This window comes from Agelaius phoeniceus, chromosome 10, assembly GCF_051311805.1.
Source record: "Agelaius phoeniceus isolate bAgePho1 chromosome 10, bAgePho1.hap1, whole genome shotgun sequence".
Taxonomy (NCBI): domain Eukaryota; kingdom Metazoa; phylum Chordata; class Aves; order Passeriformes; family Icteridae; genus Agelaius; species Agelaius phoeniceus.
In genome coordinates this window covers 6486388-6510458 of record NC_135274.1, presented here as the reverse complement: position 1 = coordinate 6510458, position 24071 = coordinate 6486388, and the positions used below count along the sequence as shown (strand labels likewise).

The 24071-nt window shown below is 57.1% G+C and overlaps 1 protein-coding gene across 3 annotated transcripts; it reads left to right on the top strand.

Moving 5' to 3' along the window:
• Positions 1–12156: 12156 nt before the first annotated feature.
• Positions 12157–20187, top strand: AMOTL2 (angiomotin like 2). 3 transcript variants are annotated; one of them, XM_077183742.1, is made up of 10 exons: positions 12157–12292; positions 13239–14003; positions 15298–15520; positions 16010–16154; positions 16300–16392; positions 17010–17305; positions 17803–18095; positions 18210–18421; positions 18722–18862; positions 19041–20187. In XM_077183742.1, exons 2-10 carry the CDS (start codon positions 13327–13329, stop codon positions 19097–19099), a joined length of 2139 nt encoding a protein of 712 aa, XP_077039857.1. In that variant the 5' UTR covers positions 12157–12292; positions 13239–13326; the 3' UTR covers positions 19100–20187. The 3 variants fall into 3 exon arrangements, with proteins under 3 accessions (XP_077039857.1, XP_077039856.1, XP_054495403.2); XM_077183741.1 differs by having other exon boundaries at positions 18719–18862; XM_054639428.2 differs by having other exon boundaries at positions 18707–18862.
• Positions 20188–24071: the final 3884 nt, after the last annotated feature.

The following is a 24071-nucleotide window of genomic DNA, read 5'->3' as shown; positions in this document are numbered from 1 at the left end:
GCCGCGGGTCCCTGCGGGGCACTGGGACTCGCTGCCGATTTCCCGGGGGGCAGAACGCCCGGCATCCCAGGAAAAGCAGGGACTGGCCCCGGTGTCTCCCGGTCCTTCCTCTCCGTGCCCCCGCTGCGGAATCCCCTCCCCGGCGCTCACCGAGCCGCGCTGGGCTCATTTCGGTGCTTCTTGCTGCTCGGCATCGCGCTCCCCTGCTGTTGTCGCGACTGAACCGCGACCGAGCGGCTCGAGCCTCGGCTTCCAGCGCGAGGCGCGGGCGGCGCCCCGAGAACGGCCCCGCTGGGTCATTCCCGATGGTGGGATGGCAATGGCCCATGTGCTGCCCATCACGGAGAAGGAACTTTTTTTTGGGAGCCCAACCCACCTGAAGGGTCCTAAAGTAACAAATTGCCCGGGAATAGGTAACACTTTGCTGATAAATTGGTCTCTCCTGGATAATGAACGCGTGCAGCAACTTGAGCCAGCCGTGCAGTAATGCTTTGCTCCTTAATACTGCGTCGGCGTTTAGTTTTATTCCCGAATTTCGGTGGCAAAAAGGGTTTTTAATGCTTTTCCTGTTGGCTCCAAGCTGGCTCCAGCATTTTCCTCAGGAGCAAAAGGGATGTTTGAAGGAAAGCAGGGAGGAAAAGGGGCAGATTGAAGCAGGAGATCCCGTAGGGAATCTAAGGGAGAGTGGGGTCTGCGTTAATTAAAACGACCTTCCTGGTTATTTTGGGGGTTTAATTTCCAGGTTTCAGGCCTCAAGGAAGGAGGCTGAGCCTGGATGCAGAGCCCAGCAGAGGGCACGGCAGCCTCACGCAGGACCTGCAGAGCCGCCCGTCAATCCCTCCCTCATCCTCCCGGGATAGTGGAAGGAGGAGGATTGTAGGGCTGCCAAATTGTTTTTAACGCCTGTGATTGGATTTTTGCGTGCTGGGGACTGTGTCCGTGGGGTGGGAGTGATCATTGCACATCCAAGTCCCTGTGACCTGTGCAGCTGGAGGAGTTTATCCCAAACACAGGATAACTAACATGGAATTCTGTGAGCTGGTTGGTTCTCTCTTCCACGGTGTTGATATGCAGACTATCACAATCTCTGAAACATCAATAACCAAATACATGAATAAATTAAACTTTATTTAAAATAATGCCCCCAGACTGAGAGAACCTTCTTCTTTTCTTTCTTCTTTTATTGCTTTCTGTGCAGCAAAAGTTTCCCCCCTTTTTTCCCCCCCAAAAGACACAAGGAGTGCCTGTGTTGTAACTCCTGCCGTGCCTTCCCAGAGCAGTTTGACGTCGGCTGCGTTTCCCAATCCCTGTATTTTTGCAGCTGCTGGCTCCCTCCATGACTTCATCCTTATTCTGCCCCTGAGCATCTTGCTCAGAGCACTGACGTGTTGTGACTCAAAGTGATGATATTTGATGCACGCAAACCAAAATCCAGTCCCTGGCTGTTCAACAGACCTGGATCACATCTGTCCCATCTCCTACAACAGAGGAGGAGCAGAGAATTTCCATAAATAATTTCTAATGATGGCTCATTATTAATGCATTGCTCAAAGCCTCCCTACCTTCAGTGCAGCTTCCATGTGACAGCAGTGGGGTTCCAGTCCCAAATTGTTGGGATAGCAAAGTAATTCCACTGAGCAGGTAATTTGGGAAGTGATGGGTGGTTCTAGGCACACAGGTGATTTTAGTGATACAAAGACAAATAGGCTCAATCTGTCTTTTAAATCCCTTTATTTTACGGGAGTGCAGGTGGAACAGCTGTGCCTGCAGGGCAGGGTCTTAACCTGGATGGAGGGGAAGGAAAAGGGAAGGTGAGGAAAAGAAGGGAAGGGATGGGAAGGTAAAGAAGAGGAGGAAAAGGAAGTGATGGGAAGGCAAAGCCAGGGAAGGGAAGTGAAGGCCTGGTGAGGGAAAACTAGGGAAAGGGGAAGGCATGGCAAGGTAAGAGAGTGGAAAACAAGGGAAAGAAAGGCAGGGGGTGGGGAGGAATGGGAAGGCAAAGTAAAGAAAGGCAAGGCAGGACAGAGGGCAGGTGAAGCAGCCTGGGCAGGTCTCCCAACCCCATTCTGAGGACAGGATGGGAAGTTCCACCTGCCCCAGTATTTCCCCACCTCCCCCTCCCAGGCCCTCCCAGCCAGGAGGCAAAAGATGCCCAGGATGAGCAGCCTGATGCCAGAGGTCTCCTGGAAGAGCTCAAAGGCATTTCCACTCTGAACTTGGGAGCCCTTGGGAATTCTCCTGCTGTGAAGACAGACTCCTCCAGCCTGCCCAGTGTCTGGGCTGGGTGTCAGCAGTGGCCCTCCTGATACCAGGTGTCCTGAACCCCACACTCCAGGGAGTTTATCCCTGACCCTCTGCAGTGTGAGCAAGGGATTATCCTTGCCAGCACTTCCTGCCAGACCCACCACTCTTCGTGCTGTTTCACCAGCAGCTGCTGGATCCCTGGTCCCCGAGCTGTGTGTGGTGCTCATCTCCCTTGGGATGGCTTCTCCAGTGACTTTAGATGGGAGTTGCCAAGCTGGAAGGCTCAGAGCACTTGGAAAAGCCCTGGAAAGGGAAGGTGCTGGCTTCTGGGAAAGGGCTACACACAAAACAGTCCTGGCAGTGTTCAGACAATGCTGAAACCATCCACACAAAAGCCAGTGTTTACTGGGACAAAACCAACTCCTGAAGGCTGCATCCATGTCCCAGCCATGAGCTGGCTGCTGGAAGGTGCAGGACTGATGCTGGTGGTGAGCAGGGGAAAGAGAGGAGGAGCACAGGGAGCTGCTCACAGGAATGATATGGTGTGCTGCAATGCAAACCCTGAATCATGCAAGCCACGATCCCACACCCACATCCCATGGAGCATCCCCACAGCCATGGGGAACTCTGGGAAAGCCTGGGCTGCAGGAGGGGGGCTGGGGTGGGATTTTGGGGCAGGCAGCTCCACTCGTGCCTGAGCATGGGCTGCACTTTGGGATAAGGAGCAGGTTGCCTGGGAAACTTGTGGCTGCCCCTGGATCCCTGGCAGTGTCCAAGGGCAGGTTGGATGAGGTTTGGAGCAACCTGGTGCTCCAAGTGGCCAGGTTGCCAAAAAGTGGAAGGTGTCCCTGCCCATGGAAGGGGGTGAATCTGGATGGGCTTTAAGGCCCCTTCTAACCCCACCCATTCCATGATTCTGCAATCTCAAGCATGGGCTCCCCTTTAACTCTCACATTCACCAGGTGATTTATTTCCCTGCCAGTCCCTCTGCTCTTCCAGAAACCATCCATGAGTGCAAGCCAGAGCATCCTGCTGGGACAAGCCACTGGCAGCTGGATTTGGAGCAGAAGTGGACAAACCATTTGTAACAGGTGAGGTCCAGTTCCACTCTCTGTGGTGTGGTTTGCAGAAAGATGAGACAGGAGCCTTTATACCCTTTCAGAGGGAGGATATTTCCAGCTGATAGCAATGTCTGAGCCCTCTTGCTTTCTCACCTGCAGGGACAGGACACCATCCCCCCAAAGACGCTGTCCAGAGCCCCATCCAGCCTGGCCTTGGACACTTCCAGGGGTAGCAGTTCCCTCCTGCCTTTCTCATGGCCCTGTAAAATCCATAGACCAAAATGTCGCTGTCAGACAGCAAAGTTGTGGCTTCTCCTGGGCTGGGATGTGGGACTGGAGGAGATGGGAGCGTTCCCACTCTCTGCAGAGCCTTCAGGGCAGGATGGGAGCTGGCAGGTATGGACACAGCACGATGAGCACCCCTCTGAGCCTGGGGGTGTCGGGGCTGGAGCTGGAGCAGAGGCTCCCCCTGCTCCCCTGAGCTGGGATTCAGCTCTCTGTTGATTCAGAGCAACCCAGCCTGACTCACCCAGGAGCTGGGCTGAGCCTTTCCAAAGGAAAAACTCGCATTAAACTCTGCCACAAGGCTCTGGCGACCATATGGAGCTGGGAGAGGGGTGGGGGCCAGCCCTGACCTTTATTGTAGGGAGGGCAGCACCACTGACCCCACTCCCTGCCCCCCAGGGGTGGCTGTTCCCAGGCCACTCAGGTTGTTCCACAGGGCTCGCTGCTAAATTAGACAATTAAATCCTTGAGCCCAGGTTTTAGTGTTTCCATGTGCAGCCAAGTATCTTAATCTGGGCTGTTTGGGGAATTTTTATCCTGTGGATCCCTTGGTATGCCTGGAATGTTTGCTTTTCCTACTGTGTTCGTGTGTTTGAGGCACTCCTGTAAAAACAAAAGCTTCCTGCCTGCCTTGTAAATCTTTCCTTGATTGGCAGAGTGGCCTTTGGTGATTAATCAAGGGGCACGATGGGGCTGACACCCTCCAGGAGCTGGCTGCTCCTTGCAAATCCCCAGCACGGTGGTGGGGACCTGGGGAGGGACCCCAGAGCTGGCTGCTCTCCAGAGCCGTGTGGTGACATGGGTTTTCGGTAAGAGCCTGGGAGAGGAAGGACCAAACGGAAATTCCAGAGAGCTAAGGAAATGCTCCAGAGGGCCGGGACTTCAGAGGCATTTTCTATTGTATCATCGGGATAAAACACGCGGCTCCGCTTGGAGGGATTCTCTCCGTGGCCAGCCAAGCCTTCCCACCTTGGCTGGGCTGGCAAAAGAGAGATTTGTCCCAACCAAGCCTTCCCACCTTGGCTGGGCTGGCAAAAGAGAGATTTGTCCCAACCAAGCCTTCCCACCTTGGCTGTGCAGGAAAGGAGGAGATTTGTCCCAGCCAAACCTTCCCACCTTGGCTGGGAAGGAGGACATTTATTCCAACCAGAAGAGGACATTTATTGAAACCAAACCTTCCCCCCTCAGCTGGACTGGGAAGGGGAACTTTTATTCCAGCCAAACCTTCCCACCTCAGCTGGGCTGGGAAAAGAGAGATTTGTCCCAACCAAACCTTCCCAGCATGGCTGGAAGGGGAAGGAGGATGTTTTTTCACACCAAACCTCCCCACCTTGGCTGGGCTGGGAAGGAAGACATTTATTCCAGCCAAACCTTTCCACTTTGGCTGAGCTGGGAAGGAGGAGATTTGTCCCAACCAAACCTTTCCATCTTGGCTGGGCTGGGAAGGAGGACATTTATTCCAACCAAACCTTTCCACTTTGGCTGAGCTGGGAAGGAAGACGTTTATTCCCACCAAATCTTCTCACTTTGGCTGGGCTGGGAAGGAAGACATTTATTCCAACCAAACCTTCCCACCTTGGCTGGGCTGGGCAGGAGGAGGTTCACCCCACCCATGGATAGAGGTTTCTGCAGGAAATGGACACAGCATAGGGGAGGCTGCAGAGAAGAACCACCTTGTTGGTGTTCCTGGGTTTCTCCATGTTCCTGTTGGAGGCTTCCAGGTGTCACAGGCTCTGCCTGGATGTGGCACAGGGGTTCCAAGTTAGCTCTAAGCCCCAGAACAGCAGAAACAGCTCCAGCATCTTGACCAAAGGGCGCTAATTTGTCCCAACTAGCTGCTGCTCCAACCCTGAGCTTGCCTGGAGCTGGCTGTGGGATCCTGAACTGGTGTTGTGTTGTGCAGGCCACACATGGGCCTGTCCCCATGTCCTCATGTCCCCATGATCCCGGAAGGGTCTCAGCTTGGGAAAACAGCTGGCAGAGCTGCAGCTGCCAGCCCTGGGGCCAGCCCCAAACTCCTTGCTGTAAGCAAAGAGACCTTCAGAGCCTGGTGGAAACTTGCCATGGGAGAGGTCAGTACTCGGCATTTTAGAGGAAACTGTGAGATTTAGCAGGAAGTTTTTTACAATGAGGGTGTTAAAACACTGGCAGGGGTTGCCCAGAGCAGCTGTGGCTGCCCCATCCCTGGAAGTGTTCCAGGCCAGGCTGGATGGAGCTTGGAGCAACCTGGGACAATGAGAGGTGTCCCTGCCCATGGCAGAGAATTGGATTGGGTGACCCTTAGAGGTCCCTTCCAACCCAAACCACTCTGTGATTTTCAGGTTCTGGTATTCCCACTTTTTCCCTTGGCTTTTGCCCACTGCTAGAGGCAGGATCTGTGCTGTGTGCCAGGACAGGGCCAGGGCCAGGCTGAGGAGCTCCAGGAACAGAGCACTGTGAGCAGGCAGCCAGGGAGGGTCTGTGTGTCTGTCCCAGCTGAGTCCTGGGAGGAGCACTCAGGACACACAGGAGCACTCAGGACACACTGGCTGGCTGCTCCCTGCACCACAGGAAGCTGATCTTGAAGGTCCCTTCCAACCCAAGCCATTCCGGGGTTCTGTGAAGGAGCATTTCAGCCAGGCACAGCAGTGCCAGTGCGGGCAGAGCCCTGCAGCCTCTCCCTGCTCCTGGACAAATATCCAGCCTGTTTGTCCTGCTGGTACCAGAGGTGCTGATGATGGGTCCCCCTGGGGCCTGTCTCTCCATGTCTGCCAGTTCATCCCTGCTCCATCTTTCCCAGGGATTTGGAGTTGCTGCTCCTCCACCCCCACCCTCCATTCTGCCCTCTGTGCTCCCTCCATGCCCCTGCCAGAGGATGCTCTGTGCTGTCCCCTCTCCACACCTGTCCCCAGCCCACTCCAGCCTCTCTCCCAGCCATCATCAACAGCAGCCCAAAAACTCATGGCGAGAGGGTCAGGGGTGTTTTCCAAGCATTTTGTGTCCCCAGGCAATGAGCCCTGTTAGCTGTGACCACCCTGGTGACAGCCCCACTGCCATGGTGCCAGGGGACGTTCAGTGCCATCAAGGTCACCTCCACGTTGTTCCCTTGTGTTCTCACCACCCCACAGCTCCCAGCATGGCTCTGGTGTTTGGGTGCAGCTGGCAATGATCCCAGAGGTGACACAGAGCTGCTCTGTCCCACTCTGTGTGGCCTCCAGACCCCTTTAATTCATTACCAGAGTGCCTGGAAGGCCCCAGCACTGGTAGGAGCCCAAAGGAGGAGGGAGCAGGGGGGTGAAGCAGCCAGACAGTGACAATTCCTGCGGTCTTTGGGATCCTGGGATGAAGAACAACCCTGCCCAATGCTGTCCTTCCCCTTTTTGTCTCACTCAGCCCATCCCTGCACTGGGGACAACCTGCCATTAAAGGGTCATCACTGCAGTGAACAGCCCCTTTCTCTCTCCTCAGCCTCTCCTCAGCCAGGGTTGCTCTCCCAGCACGGATATTTCTCACTTATTCTGTGCTTGGGAACACGGGGCTGAGCTGATTTTGCCCTGGCTGCATCCCTGACAGGTTTTCCTCACAGCCAGGAAGATGTGAAATTCCTCAGGGACCCAGATGTGTGTGCTTATTTTCATCAGCAGGGACTGGGTGTCTGGCATTCCCCTGCCCCTCTGCGTTCTGCTCCCTCCTTTTACAAGGGGTGGCTCCAAATTGGGGTGCAGATCCCCCAGATGGCCCTGGGGAGGGGGCACAGACCCACCCATCCACCTGGATGTGCTCCAGGGCCAGGTGGGCAGTGAGGAGGTGCTGCTGGTGGCCCCTGCCTGTGGCACTTGCCCGGTGTTTCTGTGTCCCCCCACGTCCCCACCGGGCTTTGGGGCAGGAGGTGGAGCCTCCCCTCTCCCAGCACCACGGCAGGGGGGGTTCCCTGCCAGGTGGGCAGGAAATCACACCCAGCACTTTGAATTTCTCAGGAAAAAGAGAAAATTCCTCAAAGGCGGCAAAACAACAGTGAGGGGCTTTGCTATGGAAATGCGGAGCTGTGTCCCCTGGGGGTGGTGGCTCCTGGCTTCACCTTTGTCCCTGCTGGCATCTCCTCAGCATTCCCTGGACTGGGTCCCACTGGGGCTGGCAGGTCAGGAACAAACCCCTCGCAGGAAACAGGGAAATAAAGGAAAGCAGAAAAGAACAATTTAACATCCAGGAATGGAAATGACTCAGGGGCATTAAAATGCAGGGGGAGATGAGGAAGAGGAGGGTCCTGGCCCTGTTTGCAGCCACATTTTTCCCTTTTAAAATTCCTAAGAAGGGGTTTTGTGAAGGTGCCCGCGGCATCACCTCCCTGAGTGTTTGATTGATGTAGAACTGTGGCAGGAGGTCCTGGGGGTGGGAATGTGCCCTGGGTTATCCATGTGGGATCTGTAGATCAGCTACAGAAGAGGAGAGAACCCAGGAGAGAGTGGAGGGGGGGAAGAGGAGCACTCCAACTTTCTGTGATCCTTACCTGGGGCAGATCCAGCATCCCCCTGAAAAAAGGGGAATCTCAGGGGTCTGATCCTGGGAGAGACACCTGAGGTGTGGAGGAGCTGGCTGGCCCCAGAGTGATGGGAACAGTGCTGGATTCATGCCTTGGGGATGGCTGCCTCTTTCAGATGGGGTCCGTCCTGGTCCCCTCATTGCTGCAGCTGTGTCTCCACCAAGACTAACCAAGGTTTTCCCTGGGGTGGAGAGGGGTCTTTCCATTCCTTCCTTTCCCCTGGGTGGAGAGGGGTCTTTCCATTCCTTCCTTTCCCCTGGGTGGAGAGGGATCTTTCCATTCCTTCCTCCACTGAGGAAGAGCCATATCAGCCACAAAGCAGCAACAGGAGTGAGGGGATTTGGCAGGAGCATCCCAATCCCACCCATGCCCCCCACATTGAGGCGTGTTCCCTGTTGAAATTTTGGGAATGGGATTCACCCTATTGCACAGCAGCACCCCAGGTCACACATTCCCAGGGGAATCAGACCTGGGACACCCCAAAATGATGCAGATTTCAGAGAGAGGACAGGGAAGCTGCCTCAGGCCTGGCAGCTTGTGGGGATCTCTCCAGGAGGACAGAATCCCTCTGGATGGGAGGGTGGGAGCAGGGGAGGGGCTGGGCTGCTGCCTTGGCTCCCCTGCCCATGGGGATGAAATTCCCTTTGGGGGCAGCTTGGGGAATCCTGGCACTGGGAAACATCACCTGTGCAATTCCTTGAACTCCAGCTCCTGGCTGCACTCTGAATCCAGAGTTTGGGACAGAAGAAGCAGGTACCTGGAGGAAGCTTTAGCAGGAAGATTGCCATGGAGAGGTTTGAGGGGTTCAGCGTGGCCATGGGACACTGTCACTGGGGCTCAGTGGTCACAGGACGCTGTCACCACTGTCACCATCTCCCCAGGAGATGTGCTGAGGCTGCAAACCTCCCCTCCATCCCAGGCACCTTCCTCTGCCCACAATGCCCCACTTTTCCAGGCTCAGCACGGCCGAGGGCTGAGGCATTTTGGGAGCCTGAAGACAGCCGAGGTGATCTCATCCCACGAGTATTTTCTTGGCTCCCTCTCCCGGCTCCAACGCCTCGGCGATAAGGCTGGGCTGAGGTCAGTGGGAGGGTCTGGCATTGCGGAGCCGTGTGTCACCTCACCCAGCCTGGGACACGGCACCTGCGCTGCCCTGCCTCCAGCCACGTCCCCGAGGCCCTGCCCCATCCTCCAGGATGCTCCACCTGGGAACAGGGTCCCTGCAGGCAGCCAAAGGTGCCCCCACCACTGCCCCCAGGGCCAGCTGCTGTTTCACCTTCTCCCGGGGAAAACAAAAAGGTTGAGGCTTTTCTTACCTCCAGTTTTAGAAAGAAGGAGAGGAAACTCTTCAGATCACTTTCCAAAGGGGTGTTATCAGCCCAGGAGGGGTTTCCTGAAATAGAGCCAGAAATAGAGCAGTGTTAAGATAGGAAGGGAAGCAGGATGACACAGACATAGATAAGGCCAGGGGACGAGCCAGGAGAGGAACCCTGGGTGCTGGGGGAGCTGGGCTGGGAGCCCCATCCACCTGGGAAAGAGCAGGGCAGAGCCACTGCTGGGCCCTTTTGGAGATGCTGCTGCTGGGCTTGGTGTATTGGAGTGGTGCATCATCCATCCATGCATCCATCCATCCACCCATCCATCCATCATCCATCCATGCATCCATCCATCCATCCATGCATCCATCCATCCATCCATCCATCCATCATCCATCCATCATCCATCCATCCATCATCCATCCATCATCCATCCATCCATGCATCATCCATCCATCCATCCATCCATCATCCATCCATCCATCCATCCATCCATCCATGCATCATCCATCCATCCATCCATCATCCATCCATCCATCATCCATCCATCCATCATCCATCCATCCATCCATCCATCATCCATCCATCCATCCATCCATCCATCCATCCATCCATCCATCATCCATCCATCCATCCATCCATCCATCCATCCATCATCCATCCATCCATCCATCCATCATCCATCCATGCATCCATCCATCCACCCATGGATCCATCCATCCATCCATCATCCATCCATCCATCATCCATCCATCCATCATCCATCCATCCATCCATCCATCATCCATCCATGCATCCATCCATCCACCCATGGATCCATCCATCCATCCATCATCCATCCATCCATCCATCATCCATCCATCCATCCATCCATCATCCATCCATCCATCCATCCATCCATGGATCCATTCATCCATCCATCCATCCATCCATCCATCCATCCATCCATCCATCCATCCATCCATCCATCATCCATCCATCCATCCATCATCCATCCATCCATCCATCCATCATCCATCCATCCATCCATCATCCATCCATCCATCCCTCATCCATCATCCATCCATCCATCCATCCATCCATCCATCCATCCATCCATCCCTCATCCATCATCCATCCATCCATCCATCCATCCATCCATCCATCCATCTGTTTACTGATAGAATCACAGAATCACAGACTGGTTTAGGCTAAAAAGGACCTTAAACTCATCTTGTTTCACCCTCTGCCTGGGGCAGGGATATCTTCCACTAGACCACGTTTCTCCAAGTCCTGTCCAACCTGTCCGTCCATCCATCCATCCATCCATCCATCCATCCCAAGGTGTTGGGCCTGGGCCCACGTTTCCAGACTCTTGTATGTACCTGGGGACACAGAGACAAGTTCTGTGCTCTCGTCTCCTCCCCACACCAAACTAGACCCTCACTCGACCTTCAGGGTGCCAATTCCAATGTTTCAACCTTCATCCATGAGGATTTGACTTGTCACTGGGAAAACGGGGCTGTTTCTTAAGCTTCCAGGTGCTCCTCTTCCTCCAAGCACTGACTCCATCTCTCTGCATTTTCTTTCCATGCTCCTCTGCCTTTGAGTCTGGTACCTGCTACACATTGGAGATTCATTTTCCCCCCATTTTTGGGGAGACAACCCAGAGGTAGTGAGCTGTGCCTGCAGCCCTGTGCCTGCTATTGCACCCTGGGTGCCTTGGGGATGATACCAGCGTGTGATGGAGCAGAAAAACAAGGAGAGGAGGCTGGAGATCCCCATGTCCCCCTCCCAGATCAGCCTCCCGGCTCTGTGCCAGTCAGAAGATGCTTTTGAGTTCCCTCAAAAGAATGGGAGCTTAATGTCCCGGAGCTAATAAGCAATTTTCCCCTGCACCTGCCTCTCCCCGCCGCCTCCCCTCCGGCCATCTGCCGTCTCTCTCGGGGCCTCTGGACTCTGCACCGGCAGCCTGGGGCTGGGATGGGGCTGGTGCTCCACTGCTTTGGGGCTGGGGGTGCTCAGTGTCCCCCCAGAGATGAGCCAGGGTGCTTTGAAGGGGGAGTTCAGCCGCTGATGGTTTCCTCCATCCCTGTGTCCCCCCAGGGAAGGGGGTGGCAGAGCCCAAAAGGAGAAACTGAGGCTGGGAGAGCAGCAGGGGACACGCAAAGGTGCCGAGGCAGACACGAGCTGGCAGGAATTGCTGCATCCACAGGGAGCTAGCATCCTCGGCCAGGGGGGGGTGTGAGGATGGAGGACACAAGGAGGGAGGAATGCAACGAGAGGGATGTGAAGAGAGGATGCAAGGAGGGGGAAGGTGAGGAGGGGGGATGCGAGATGGGGGATGTGAAATACGAAGAGGGGGGCATAAGGAGGGGGATGTGAGGAGGGGGATGTAAGGAAGACACGATGAGGAATGTGAGGTGAGGAATGAGAAGACAGGGGTGTGAGGTGGGGGATGTGAAGGGGGGGATGTGAGAAGGAGGGTGTAAGGAGAGGGACACGAGGAAGGGGGATGAGAGGAGGGGGGACGCGAGGACGCAGGATGCGAGGCGGGGGGATGCGAAGAGGGGGAATGTAAGGAGGGGGGATCGAGAAGGGGGGGCCCGAGGGGGCAGAGCAGATGGGGCCGGCAGGCTCGGGGTGCCCCGGCCCCACAGACAAAGGCTGGGGCAGATTTACGGCCCGGGACAGCTGGCGGGCAGAGCCGCCCCCCCGGCCGCAGCTGCCGCTCCCGCTCCCGGCCGCGCTCCTGCGCCGGCGGCGGCCCCGGGGCGGAGCGGGGCGGGACCGGCCCCGCATTCCGGGCATAGCAAAGCCCGGCCCGGCCCCCGCGGCCCCGGGACGCTCAGAGCCGCCGCAGCACCGCTCCGCTCCGCCATGCCCCGGTGAGTTCCGCCGCCGGGACCCCCGACCGGCACCGGGGACCCCCGGCACCGGGAATTCCCCGGCACCGGGACCCCCCTGACCGGCACCGGGACCCCCCGAGCGGCATCGGGACCCCCCAGCACCGGGAATTCCCCGGGACTGGCACCCCCTTCCCCCCGGCACAGGGAACCCCTCCAGCACTGGGACGCCCCCGACCGGGATCGGGACCCCCGACCGGCACAGGGACCCCCCCGGCACGGGGATGCCCCTCGGGGAAAGGACGCTCCCCCGGCACTGGGAATTCCCAGCAGGGATCGGGACCTCCCTCGGCACCGGGACCCACCCGGACCAGCAATCCCGGGACCGAGACCCCCTTGGACTGAGATCGTCCCGGCCGGGACTGGGGCACCCCCCTGAGGCTGGGACTCTTTGACCGGGATCGAACCCCCCTGGCCCAAGGAAGGCCCCAGCCGGGACTGGGATCCCTCCATGGGAAAAGGACGGCCCCAGAACCGGGACTCTTTTCGCTGGGACCGGGACTCGCCCGCCCCCCCCCACTCCAAAGGGGACCGGAATATCCTCCTTCCCCCACGGAAAAATCCCAGGACCTCACCGGGACTGGGACACTTCTGCCAATCCAGGACCCCCGGGTCCGGGGATGGGGGGTCCTATCCATCTCCCGGTGGCTCTGTGCCCGGTCCCGTGGGGCCGCTTTATCCCCCGCTTTATCCCGGGCCAGTGCCAGGCCCGGCTCCATGGGGGACCAGCCCCGGAGCCAGCCCCAGGTGCGGTGCCGGTGCTCGGCCACCCCACTGCGGGGGCTGCTCCTCTCTCCCCCCGCCGCCACGGGCTCCCACCCCTCCGGCACGTCCGGGCCAAATTCCTGGCAAACAATCCCGTGTCCACCAGGATCCGGACCGTCCTGCCCCGGCTGCTTCCCAACAATCCCGTTTCTCCCTCCCGCAGGTGTCTCGGCGTGTCCAGTCGCTGTTGAGGTCCCCCGGGACTCCCCTTCTCGGGTGGAAACGTGGCTCTGCCGCCGGCACGGACGGACATGAGGACGGCGGAGGACTCGAACGGCACGGTGCTGCACCGGCTGATCCAGGAGCAGCTGCGCTATGGGAATCTCACGGAGAACCGCACTCTGCTGGCCATCCAGCAGCAGGCCCTGCGCGGCGGCGGCGGCGGCGGCAGCCCCCGCTCCTCCCTGGAGAGCCTGAGCCCGGAGGAGAGCCAGATGGTGCAGCAATCCACGCGGCAGGAGCCGCAGGGCCAGGAGCATCACTCCGACCACGTCTACCTAGAGAACAGCGTCTACCGGCTGTGCCCGCCCAAGGGCGAGGAGCTGCCCACCTACGAGGAGGCCAAGGCTCATTCCCAGCTGCTGGCATCGCAGCGGGGAGCGGGAGTCCGGGCCGAGAGCGGCGCCCGGCGCCCCGACGAGGGGCTCAAGGAGCTGAAGCACGGCCACGTGCGGTCACTGAGCGAGCGGCTCATGCGGATGTCGCTGGAGAGGAACGGGGCCAAGGCGCAGAGCCCCATCAGCGCTTCCCACAGCTTCCCGCAGCTCTCCCGGCAGCTCGTCCCCCTGCGCGGGCAGCAGCCCGAGGGCACGGAGCCGCGGGGACCGCCCCCGGAGTATCCCTATGTCATCCCTTCCCAGGATGCTTACCTGGCTGAGCCCCGAGCCTGCTCCCGGGAAGGTCCTGGATTTCAGCATCCTGAGATCAGGTAAAGCTGTGGCCCCTGGGCTCTGCTTTTGGATGCCTCTCAGGAATGTTCAGGATGGATGCTTGGAAGGGCAGCGGGGGCCCAGAGCAGCTGCTTTTGTCCTCACTGGCCCAGGCTGTGGGGGTCTGCTGAGAGCCCCCCACTCTGCTCCTGTCCCCAGCTCCCCCAGTGTGGCTGGGCTTTTCCAACCAGTGAAGAAAATCCCATTCCCACAGCAATGAGAATGCCTCCTCCCCATGCTCCAGGAGGGAGCTGGGGGTAATTTAGGGAATAATCCAGGAGCTGGAAGCAGCCCAGGAAGCAGCTAAATGTGGAATAGGTACGGGGCAGGGTGGAAGACAAATATGCTCCCTGCTCCATGGAAAGCCATGCCATGGTCCTGAGCTGGGAATGTCCATGATCCTTGGAATTGCTGCTGAGCAGAGCCTGGGCTGGTGCCAGGTGGTCTGTAGTCCCTCTGGCAGCTCAGTGCCTGTGGCAAAGCCCCAGGGTGACTGTGAGATGGACATCTGGGGGTCCAGGCATTGCCTGGAATTTGAGGAGGACTGGAAACAACCTCTTCCAGTGTGGAAAATGATGGGAAGAAGGGAACTGGTGGCTCAATGTGAGGACACACTGCTCCCAGCCCTGCTGATCTATCCAGGCAGAGAGCGATAGCATCTCCAGCAGGAAAACCTTCTCCTTCCAGGGAACAAAGAGGGGAAGGGGAGCTGCGAGGAAGATGTATTTATTCCTCCTTGCTCCTATATCATCCCGCAGGAATGCAGCCCTTGGCGGGCAGCCCGCGGGGGAGCGCGGCAGGGCCGGGCCGTGCTCAGCCACCCTGCTCCGGGCATTGCAGGAGGGATGGTGAGGTGGGATGCTGGAGCAGTGGCACAAGGGGCAGCCAGGCTGGCCTGGCTCCTCCCAGTATAAAAAGGACACATCCACAGTTTGGCAGTGAGGACCTGTGTCAGGAGCCTTTGCTTTGCACAGAAAATAAGGAAAATGCTGGCTTCCAAGGTGGATCCTATGCCAGGCTGCCTGCAGCATTCCCAGCAAGAGAGGGACCTGGGGGTTTGGGAGCCCATCCAGACCCACTGGCCAGGTCCTGGAGGGGTCAGGTCAAGGCATCCCTGCAAGATGGGATTTGTGGCTAGAGAGCGAGCGCTTCCCAGTTCTAAAAAGCAGGATAGGCACTTCCACCTCCTTCGAGGTGACTGGGAGGCACCAGCACGTGCTTGATGGGATGCTGGAGCTGCAGCCAGCTCTCCCACCCTGCCAAACCTTGACACCCCCTCCTCGCTCTCTGCAGGGTGCTGCCCACCTCGGTGCCAGCCGCCTTCCTGCCGCTGTGCCCGGGCGCGCTGGGTCCGGCGGGCGTGGAGGCGCTGGTCAGCGCCCAGGCGGTGTCGGCCGGCAGCCGCCTGGCCCGGGCAGACGCCGTCCTGCGGGAGAACGAGAGGCTGCAGCGGGAGAGCGAGAAGCTGCGGCGGGAGCTGGAGAGCTGTGCCGAGAAGGCGAGCCGCATCCAGAAGGTGAGGGAATGATGGCAACTTCCCGTGTCCCTTCCTGCCCGGGGCGATGCTAGACCAGCTGCTGTGAAAATTCACCCCCTTTAGTGATTTAATCCTTTCTCCTCCTCCCTCTGGCGGCTTGCTCCCCTCGGAGCAGCTGCAGCACGGCAGCCGGGGCTGGGGAGAAGGAGCCCATTCTCCAGTGACCCTCTCCCTCTGCCTGTCCCCCCATCCCAGCCGCCACAGAAAGCCCTTTGTGTGGCCGTCTACAAGGGGCGGCTGTTCCCCGTGGCTGGGCTATGGCAGAGCCAAAATCTGTGGAGAAACTCTTCCATAAGAGAAAAGACCAAAATAACATCAGTTTCCCCCCCCAAAACAGTGCACTTGGGGTGCACTGAGCTCCTCTGGCAGCTCAGGTTGGGCTGAGCAGCCTGGCTGGGCTTTGGCTGGCATGTGCCTTTCCTCATTCCATGAATATCTAACCCTGGCTTGTCCCTTCCTCCACCCCAGCTGGAGAACGAGATCCAGCGCATCTCGGAGGATTACGAAAACCTCGTCAAGGCGTCTTCCAAGCGGGAAGCCTTGGAGAAAGCCATGAGGAACAAGAGAGACTGTGAGATGCGACGGCTGCAGGATTTCAACCGAGACCTGAAAGGTGAGGGACCCTCTGTGTCCCCCTCCCTGTGGGTGCTCTGTGTCCCCCAGCTGTTTCCATGGGAAACCAGGCATTTCCTCTTTCCTCCAGCCAACACCTTGCATTTAAATCTTAATTGGGTTTTTTTTTTTTTGTTTTGAACCAGAGAGGTTGGAATCGGCGAACAAGCAGCTGGCTAGCAAGAACCAGGAAAACCAGGAGAGCAACCAGGCCAGCGTGGCCAAACTCCTGGCACAGAGTAAGTCCCGGGGGATGGACACCCATCCCTGCCCGGCTCCCCGGGCGTCTGCGAGCAGGGCTCGGCTGGAGGAGGCGGCGGGTGTCGGGCGGCAGCTCTCGCCCTTCCCCAGGGAGGATGGAGCAGTTCTTGGCGCTGGACTCGAGCCATTAATCCCGGCGGCCGGCCGGCGGCGTGACCCGCATTCCCCACATTCCTGCCGCAGCTCCGGCTCTTCCAGCACCAAGCCCGCACTCCCGCCCCACGCCAGCCCGGCCGTTCTCTCCCTCCTCCCTCCTGCACTTCGCAGCCATGCAAGCCTGGGCATTTTTGGGGGAAAATGCGCTTAAATTTTAGCAGAGAGACAGGATGTTGGTGTTAGTAGAAAGAATTGCATGCCCTTCCCTAAGGTGGCTGGATTCACACCAGGCAGGTTTCACCCTTCCTGAGCTAAAATTTAGGCTGGAATTAGGCTGGCAGTGGAGGCTTTTGGCCATCTGGAATGCCCCTGCCCCTCGTTTGACAGAAGATCTGGAGGAAAGGGTGGCATGGCCAGATGTTGGGAAGCAAAGAATCCCCACTGGGCTTCACAGCCTTAGGGAAGCTGAATGTCTGAGATTTGTGGGGTTCCCTTGCAGGCTATGAGCACCAGCAGGAGAAGGAGAAGCTGGAGCGGGAGGTGTCCCTGCTGCGCAGCGCCAACGAGGACCAGCGGCGGCGGGCAGAGCTGCTGGAGCAGGCCCTGGGCAGCGCCCAGGCACGGGCGGCCAAGGCAGAGGCCGAGCTGCGGAAGAAACGAGCCTACGTGGAGAAGGTGGAGCGGCTGCAGGCAGCCCTGGGGCAGCTCCAGGCCGCCTGCGAGAAGCGGGAGCAGCTGGAGCTGCGGCTCCGCACCCGCCTGGAGCAGGAGCTGAAGATGCTGCGGGCTCAGCAGGTGGGTGCTGGCGAGGCACGGCTCTGATGCTGTTCACAGGGGTATTAGGATGAGGGTTAGATTAGAGAGGATCTGACTCCATGTTTCAGAAGGTTTGATTTATTATTTTATGATATATATTATATTAAAACTATACTAAAAGAATAGAAGAAAGGATTTTATCAGAAGGCTGGCTAAGAATAGCAAAAGAAAGAATGATAACAAAAGTTTGTGGCTTGGACTCTCCATCCGAGCCAGCTGGACTGTGACTGGCCATTAATTAGAAACAACCACATGAGACCAATCCCAGATCCACCTGTTGCATTCCACAGCAGCAGATAACCATTGGTTACATTCTGTTCTTGAAGCCTCTCAGCTTCTCAAGAGGAAAAAGCTTAAAAAAAAGACTTTTCATAAAAGATGTCTGTGACACACGGCAGCTCCAGCCAGGCACGGCGGGTGCTGCATGCTCCCAGCACCTCCTCATCCTCACTGGGGCTTTGTTTTGGCTGCTGCAGAGGCAGGCGGGCACCACCAGCGGGGGGACGCCGGAGCTGAGCGCCCACACGCTGTCGGAGCAGCTGAGGGAGAGGGAGGAGAAGATCCTGGCGCTGGAGGCCGACATGACCAAGTGGGAGCAGAAGTACCTGGAGGAGTGCACCATGCGCCAGTTCGCCATGGACGCCGCGGCCACGGCGGCCGCCCAGCGCGACACCACCCTCATCAGCCACTCGCCACGGCACTCCCCCAACAGCAGCTTCAATGAGGACCTGCTCCTGGCCAGCCACAAGCACCAGGAGATGGAGAACAGGTTAGTCCCACCTTGCCAGAGGCATTTGGCATCAAACTTTTTGGTTGGGCAGTGCCTGGATCCTCCTCTTCCCATCCAGCTCCTCTTGCAGCTTCTGCCTTTCCTGCTCTCCAGGTTGAAAGCCCTTCATGCCCAAATCCTGGAGAAGGATGCTGTCATCAAGGTCCTGCAGCAGCGCTCACGGAGGGACCCCAGCAAAGCCCTTCAGGGCTCCCTGCGGCCGGCCAAATCTGTGCCCTCCATCTTCGCTGCCTCCGCCGCCCCGAGCTGGCCAGGGGCTGGCCAGAGTGACCGGTCATCCGAGGGCAGCTCCCGTGGCAGCACAGGTAAAGAGGGACACCTGCCTGCTCCCTACCTTCACTTGGCACTGGGGACCCGCTTGCAATTTTCTCCTGTGGTTTTGGAGTTGGAGAGCTTGGGGAGGGTTGATTCCTCCAGGATCAGCCAGCAATCAGAGAATTTCAGAATGGTTTGGGTTGGAAGGGACCTTTAAGCTCATCTTGTTCCACCCTCTCCTATGGGCAGGGACACCTTCTACTAGACCAGGTTGCTTCAAGCCTTGTCTAATCTGGCCTTAAAAACTTGAATCCCTTACCTTGAATCCCTAACAGAGTCTCCTCCAGCAGGCAAAGCCACCACTGAAGGGACAGCAGTGTCCACTGCCCTTCCCTTGCCATCCCACTCCAAGCACGGCAGCAAGGATGGCAGCACGCAGACAGACGGAGCGGCCGGAAGCAGCGAACAGGGCGAGGGCACCGCAGGGCTGGGTGAGTCCCCCCAGATGGCACGGGGCAGGGAGTAGGGATGGCCCAGCACGTGGGTTTACCATCCCTGGGATGGGCTTTGCACAAGATCAGCAATTTTTAAAGGCATTTTTGAGGCCCCAGTTGGGTTGGGTGGGTTTGAATCCCTATGAATCCCTGTAAATCCTTTCTTTCTCTGCAGAGAGCTCGGCCGCTGCCAGAGCCCTGGACCTGTCTGACATGGTGGAGATCCTGATTTAAGGCCACCCAGGGCTGCACGGTGGCCTCTCCACCCCTCCTGCCAGCATGTTGGGATGGAGAAGTGTCTGGGAAGGAGAGGCCGAGCCGGGAGCTCAGCAGTGTCCCCTCGGTCTCGGCAGTGACTCCAGGATGTGGCAGGGTCACTGTCCCCTCAGTGCCCACACAGGTCCCTGGCTGCGCAGGGCGCGCTGGAGCCCGGGGACCCCGCAGTGGCTCCATCCCCATCCTGGCTCCATCCCAACTTCGTCTCCATCCCAGCTCCCACTTCTGGGTCTTGGCCATCTGCACCCACCCAGGTGCTTGGCTTCCAACAGCAAAATCCCTCTCTGGTGGCCTGAACTGTACCCACAAGCTGAACTCTGCACGAGGGCAGAGCTGGGAGGGATCTTCTGTGCATCCCATCGACCGCCTGGATCCACGTGGCCAAGCCAAGCACTGGGAGCACCAAACTCCCATCACCTGCATCCTGCCTGTCACAGGCTTTGTGATGGGGTTACAGTGAAACACAAATGACAATGGAGGGGATGAAGGGTGGAGGAAAAGTGGAGGTGAAAGGCTCTGAGGATGGAGGCAGCAGGATGTGTCACTCTTCTCCTGGCTGTGTCCCCTGGCTACTGGCAGCTGGCTTCTGCCCGTAGCCAGCACCAACATCCTGCTCCTTGGAGCTTCCCATCCTCGCCCTTCATGTAAATATATATATATTTTTCTTTATTTCTTTCCCCTTTCAACATGTGCATTTGCTGGCCAACTGCATTTTTTATTTTTCTCTCCCCAGACACGTAAAAAATGCGTTCGGTTCTCGTGCATTGTTTACAAAATGGAAAAGAAACAAAAAATTATGAAAGAGGAAAAAAAACCCCAAACCCTGTGACTTAATATATTTTATATTAATATTGGTATTTCTTTATAAGTATTTTTTTTCGTGCTGTGAACTTTTTTCCTGCCAAAGACGACAAGTTCTCGTTTGTGCGTTTTAAGTTATCTTTAAGTATTTAAACATAAACCTGGCTGTTTCGTTATGCCACCCTATACCGAGATTGCTGTAGCATTCCACTTGGTATAACAATATTTTAATAAAAAAACCCAAATATTGATCCTTGGACTTTATTTTTTTTTCCATGCAATGCAGAGAGATGGAGGAGCCACCAGGGGAAGAGGGTCTGGGAGTGCTGACCCCCTGGTTCACATGTCCTTCCCAGCTCCCCAGGGCAGAGAGATTTGGGGTGCAGCTGCATGGGAGAGGGGGAAAATGCTCAGGAGGATTTCTGCATTCCCCAAAATCCCATTGGGATCCCATTCCCCTCACCTTCATGGGGGAAAAGAATGGAGTTGCCTAAAAGTGTTGATGTGGCTTCCTTCCTGCCCTGGCATTCCTGCATCCCTGTGTCCTTGGTTTCTGCATCCTCATGGCCTTGCATCCCTGTGTCCTCAATCCTTGCACCTTGCTGTCCTTGATCTCTGCATCCCATAACTGCATCTGATGGGATCCTCCTCTTCCTCACAAAACCTCTTCCTGCCCTCCTAAGCTCTTGCCACATGGAAAACTGTTTAAAAGAGTCCCTCATCTCTTCCAGCATGGATGGACCTGGTCTCCAAGCTCTCCTTGGCTTTGTCAGGCATTTTTAAGCCCTTCCCACTCTGCCTGGCTCCTTGGTCTTCCAGAAGACCAGAAGTTTTCCAGGGGTTGGACTTCTATATTCTGATAACTGTGGTGTTAATGCTTCCCAGGGAACATCCCTGGGGACTCTGCCATCTCCAGCCAGGCCAAGGCTTTCCCTTTGTGCCACCCCTTGGCATTAATTGGGAGCTCATCTTTGTTATCCTGCTGTCCCTGGGGACCAGGAGCTCTTGTGCTTTGCAATGGGGTTTAGCTTGGATTATGTGGAACAACAGCATCAGAAATCAGTTTTGCTGCCAGCTCTTCCATGGAACCATGGAATCATTTAGGTTGGAAAAGCACTTCAAGATTATCAAGACCAACTGTTAACCCAGCACTGCCAAAGCCACCACTAAACCATGTCCCCAAGTACCACATCTACATGTTTTTCAACACTTCCAAGGATGGTGATTCCATCCTTTCCCTGGGCAGGATTCCTTAGGACTGCAGTGAGGATCACTGGTTTTGGTGGGACAGTGATGCTGAATCCCAGCTGAGCCCCAACCTTCCCACTCAGGAATCTGGGAGAAGTATGGCTAAAAAATGAAAATGTGGGTCTTTCTGTGGCTGTGGGACAGGTCTCCATCCCTGAGGAGCAGGTTAGGGAGACTTGGAGCAATGTGAAGCTTGGAGCTGGGATCCTCCTATGCACCAATGGCTTCTCCTGTGTGTTGTGAGCAGGGAAATCAACTCTGCCCAAGCTGAAGGCTGAAAAGGACCCTGAAACGGGGCCAGGGATGGGAAGAACAGGGTGGGAAGCTCACAGGGAACTGCTGAGGTCGGGAATATGTCTGGGGGACCCTGGTGGCCTCCAGCCAGGGCCGTACCTGCCCTGCCTCCCCCAGCTCCCGCCGCTCCAGAGCCCGGGAAGGCCGGCAGCATTCCTGGCATACCACAGCTCTCACACCCCATGCTTTATTTACCCAAATCCGGATGCAGAGTGGCCTGGCTGCAGGTCTGGCTATTTGCAGGGAGCTTTCTGAGACCAGGGATTCAGGGAATGGGCTCCTGTTGAGAGCTTTGCCCATTGATCCTCACCCCCAGGGCTCTCAGTCTCTGGCAGTCAGAAAAAAGTACAAAGCCCACCTGTGGGTACAGGAATTGGGCTGTAGGGAGAGGATTCCTAAATCCAGCAGGTAGAGCAGGAGGTCCCAGCTCCTCCTGCCACACTTTTCGAGGAGCTGTGTGCTTTGTTAGGGGTGCTGTTCAGCCAGAGCAACATCCCATGGAAGCTGCTGTGGGGGTGGGTTATCACCTGCTCTGTCCCCACAGGCACTTCCGTCTGCTCTTCCCACAATGTCTCCCTGGATTTCACCATCAGCATTGCCTGGACCCACTGTCCTTTATCCCATGTCTGTCCTTTATCCCATGTCTGTCCTTTGTCCCATGTCCCTGTCACCATGGCACAGCTGAAACACCAGGTGGGAGCCAAACCTCCCGCTCCCATCCCTGTGATCTCTGTGTCCTTGATTCTTGCATCTTTGTGTTCCTGCAGCCCTGAGTCCTTCTGTCTCCATGTCCTTCATCTCTCCATCCCTGTATCCCTGCTTCCCTGTATCCTGTCTAGGACACAGGGCTCCCATGCCCTGGCAGGGGGTGCTGGAGGTGCCAGCAGAGCTGCTGGCTGGGCTGGCACCTGCATGAGACTCCTCCTGCCATGCACATCTACATCCCTGGAGAGATGGGGAAGGGCCAGCAGGCTCTGCTCCAAGTGCCACCGGTGTCACTTTGGTGGCTTTGGGAGGGATGCCCTATCCCGGGGCAGCAGCTCTTGTGGGTGACAGGGAGATGGCTCTGCTGCTCCAGGGCTCTCTGGGGAGTTCTGGTCCCTCTGTGGTCACAGTGGGCTGGGACAGGGCCAAGGATTTCCTTGGGGCTCCCTGGCTGTCCACCAAGCCCCATTCCCAGGCAGGAACACCTCATTGCCTTGGTGCCACACCACAGCAGCCTCTCTGCAGCTGTGCCTCCTGCTTTTCCTCATTTTGGAGAGCATTGGAACTTAGTCCTTGGAGCATCCTTGAATTTTGGCATGTCCTTTGTGGGCCCTGGTTCCTCCCCCTCATCTCATGCATCCCCACTCCTTTTCCACTTGCTGAATGCTAGAGCTGAATGGGGAAAGACAAGCTCATCACACTCTCCATATGGAAAACTGTTTAAAAACAAAAAAATCCCCACCAGAATTTGGGAGAAAGGGAATTTCACCCCCTCTTCCAAATAATCCTGATCCTGGTGGGGGAAGTCTGCCAAGGCTGTGGGCCAGCCCTGCAGCCTCTTCTCAGCAAACCAGTCAGGCAGACCGGGTGCTTTCTCTCGCCTCAAGTCCCGGCTTGCTCGTGGCACCGGCAGGAATGAAGCTCTCCCCGCTGGTCCTGCTGAACCCTTCCCTTCCCCCTCCCTCCCTCTCTCATCCCACCCCTTTCCCGGAGGTCCCCCAGGCTTCCAGGCTCCTCTCTGTGTCCAGAGCTTGTAGGTGGGTGCCCCCCAGGCTTTCTTCTGCCGGAGGGTCAACGCTCCCTTCCCGAATTCCTTTCATCGGGATTTGCATTCCATTGCAGAATGAGCCACCCCGAGGTGTCACCTCCCTTCAGAACCTCAGCATGTCTTGATTTCTGCATTCCCCTGACCCTGCACCCCTCTGTCTTTGATCTCTGTATCCCTGTGTCCTCAGTCCTTGCACCCCTGTCCCCCTGGCTTCCCGTGACCCTGCCAGGGGGTGGCTGGAGATGCCTGCTGAGCATCAGAGGTGGCTCTGTGGCAGGGATGGGATGGGATGGGATGGGATGGGATGGGATGGGATGGGATGGGATGGGATGGGATGGGATGGGGGATCGTTATTTAGGGGTTGGCCATGACACCCTCTGGGATGCTCCATCCACTCAGCCTTGGAGCATATTCCAGCTCGGGAGCTCCCTCCCCATCATCCTCAGCCCCAGGGCCACCTGAAACCCTTCCTCCAGGACCCCTGGGAGGTGGGGACTGCCCAGGTGTCACGGTGGGGCTGCCCAGCTCCTGCCCTCACAGCCAGGATCCCCAGCCGGGCTTTGCTGGGCTCAGCAGAAGCGGTCGGGCCCGCGGTGCGAGCGCGGCGAATTCCTCATTCCTGTTCCCTGCGCTGTGCTGCCTGCCTGCCATCTTTGCATGCAAACAGTAAACAGGCTGTTATTATCCTGGATGCTTTGAATAACTGCGGCTATTTTTTCTCTTCCCAGTATTCTAAAAAGGCAAAAAATTCCCTGCGGTTTCTGAGTCAACTTTTTTTTTTTTTTTTTTCTTCTCCTCGCTCTCTTTTCTTTCCTTCCCACCACCTCTGTGACC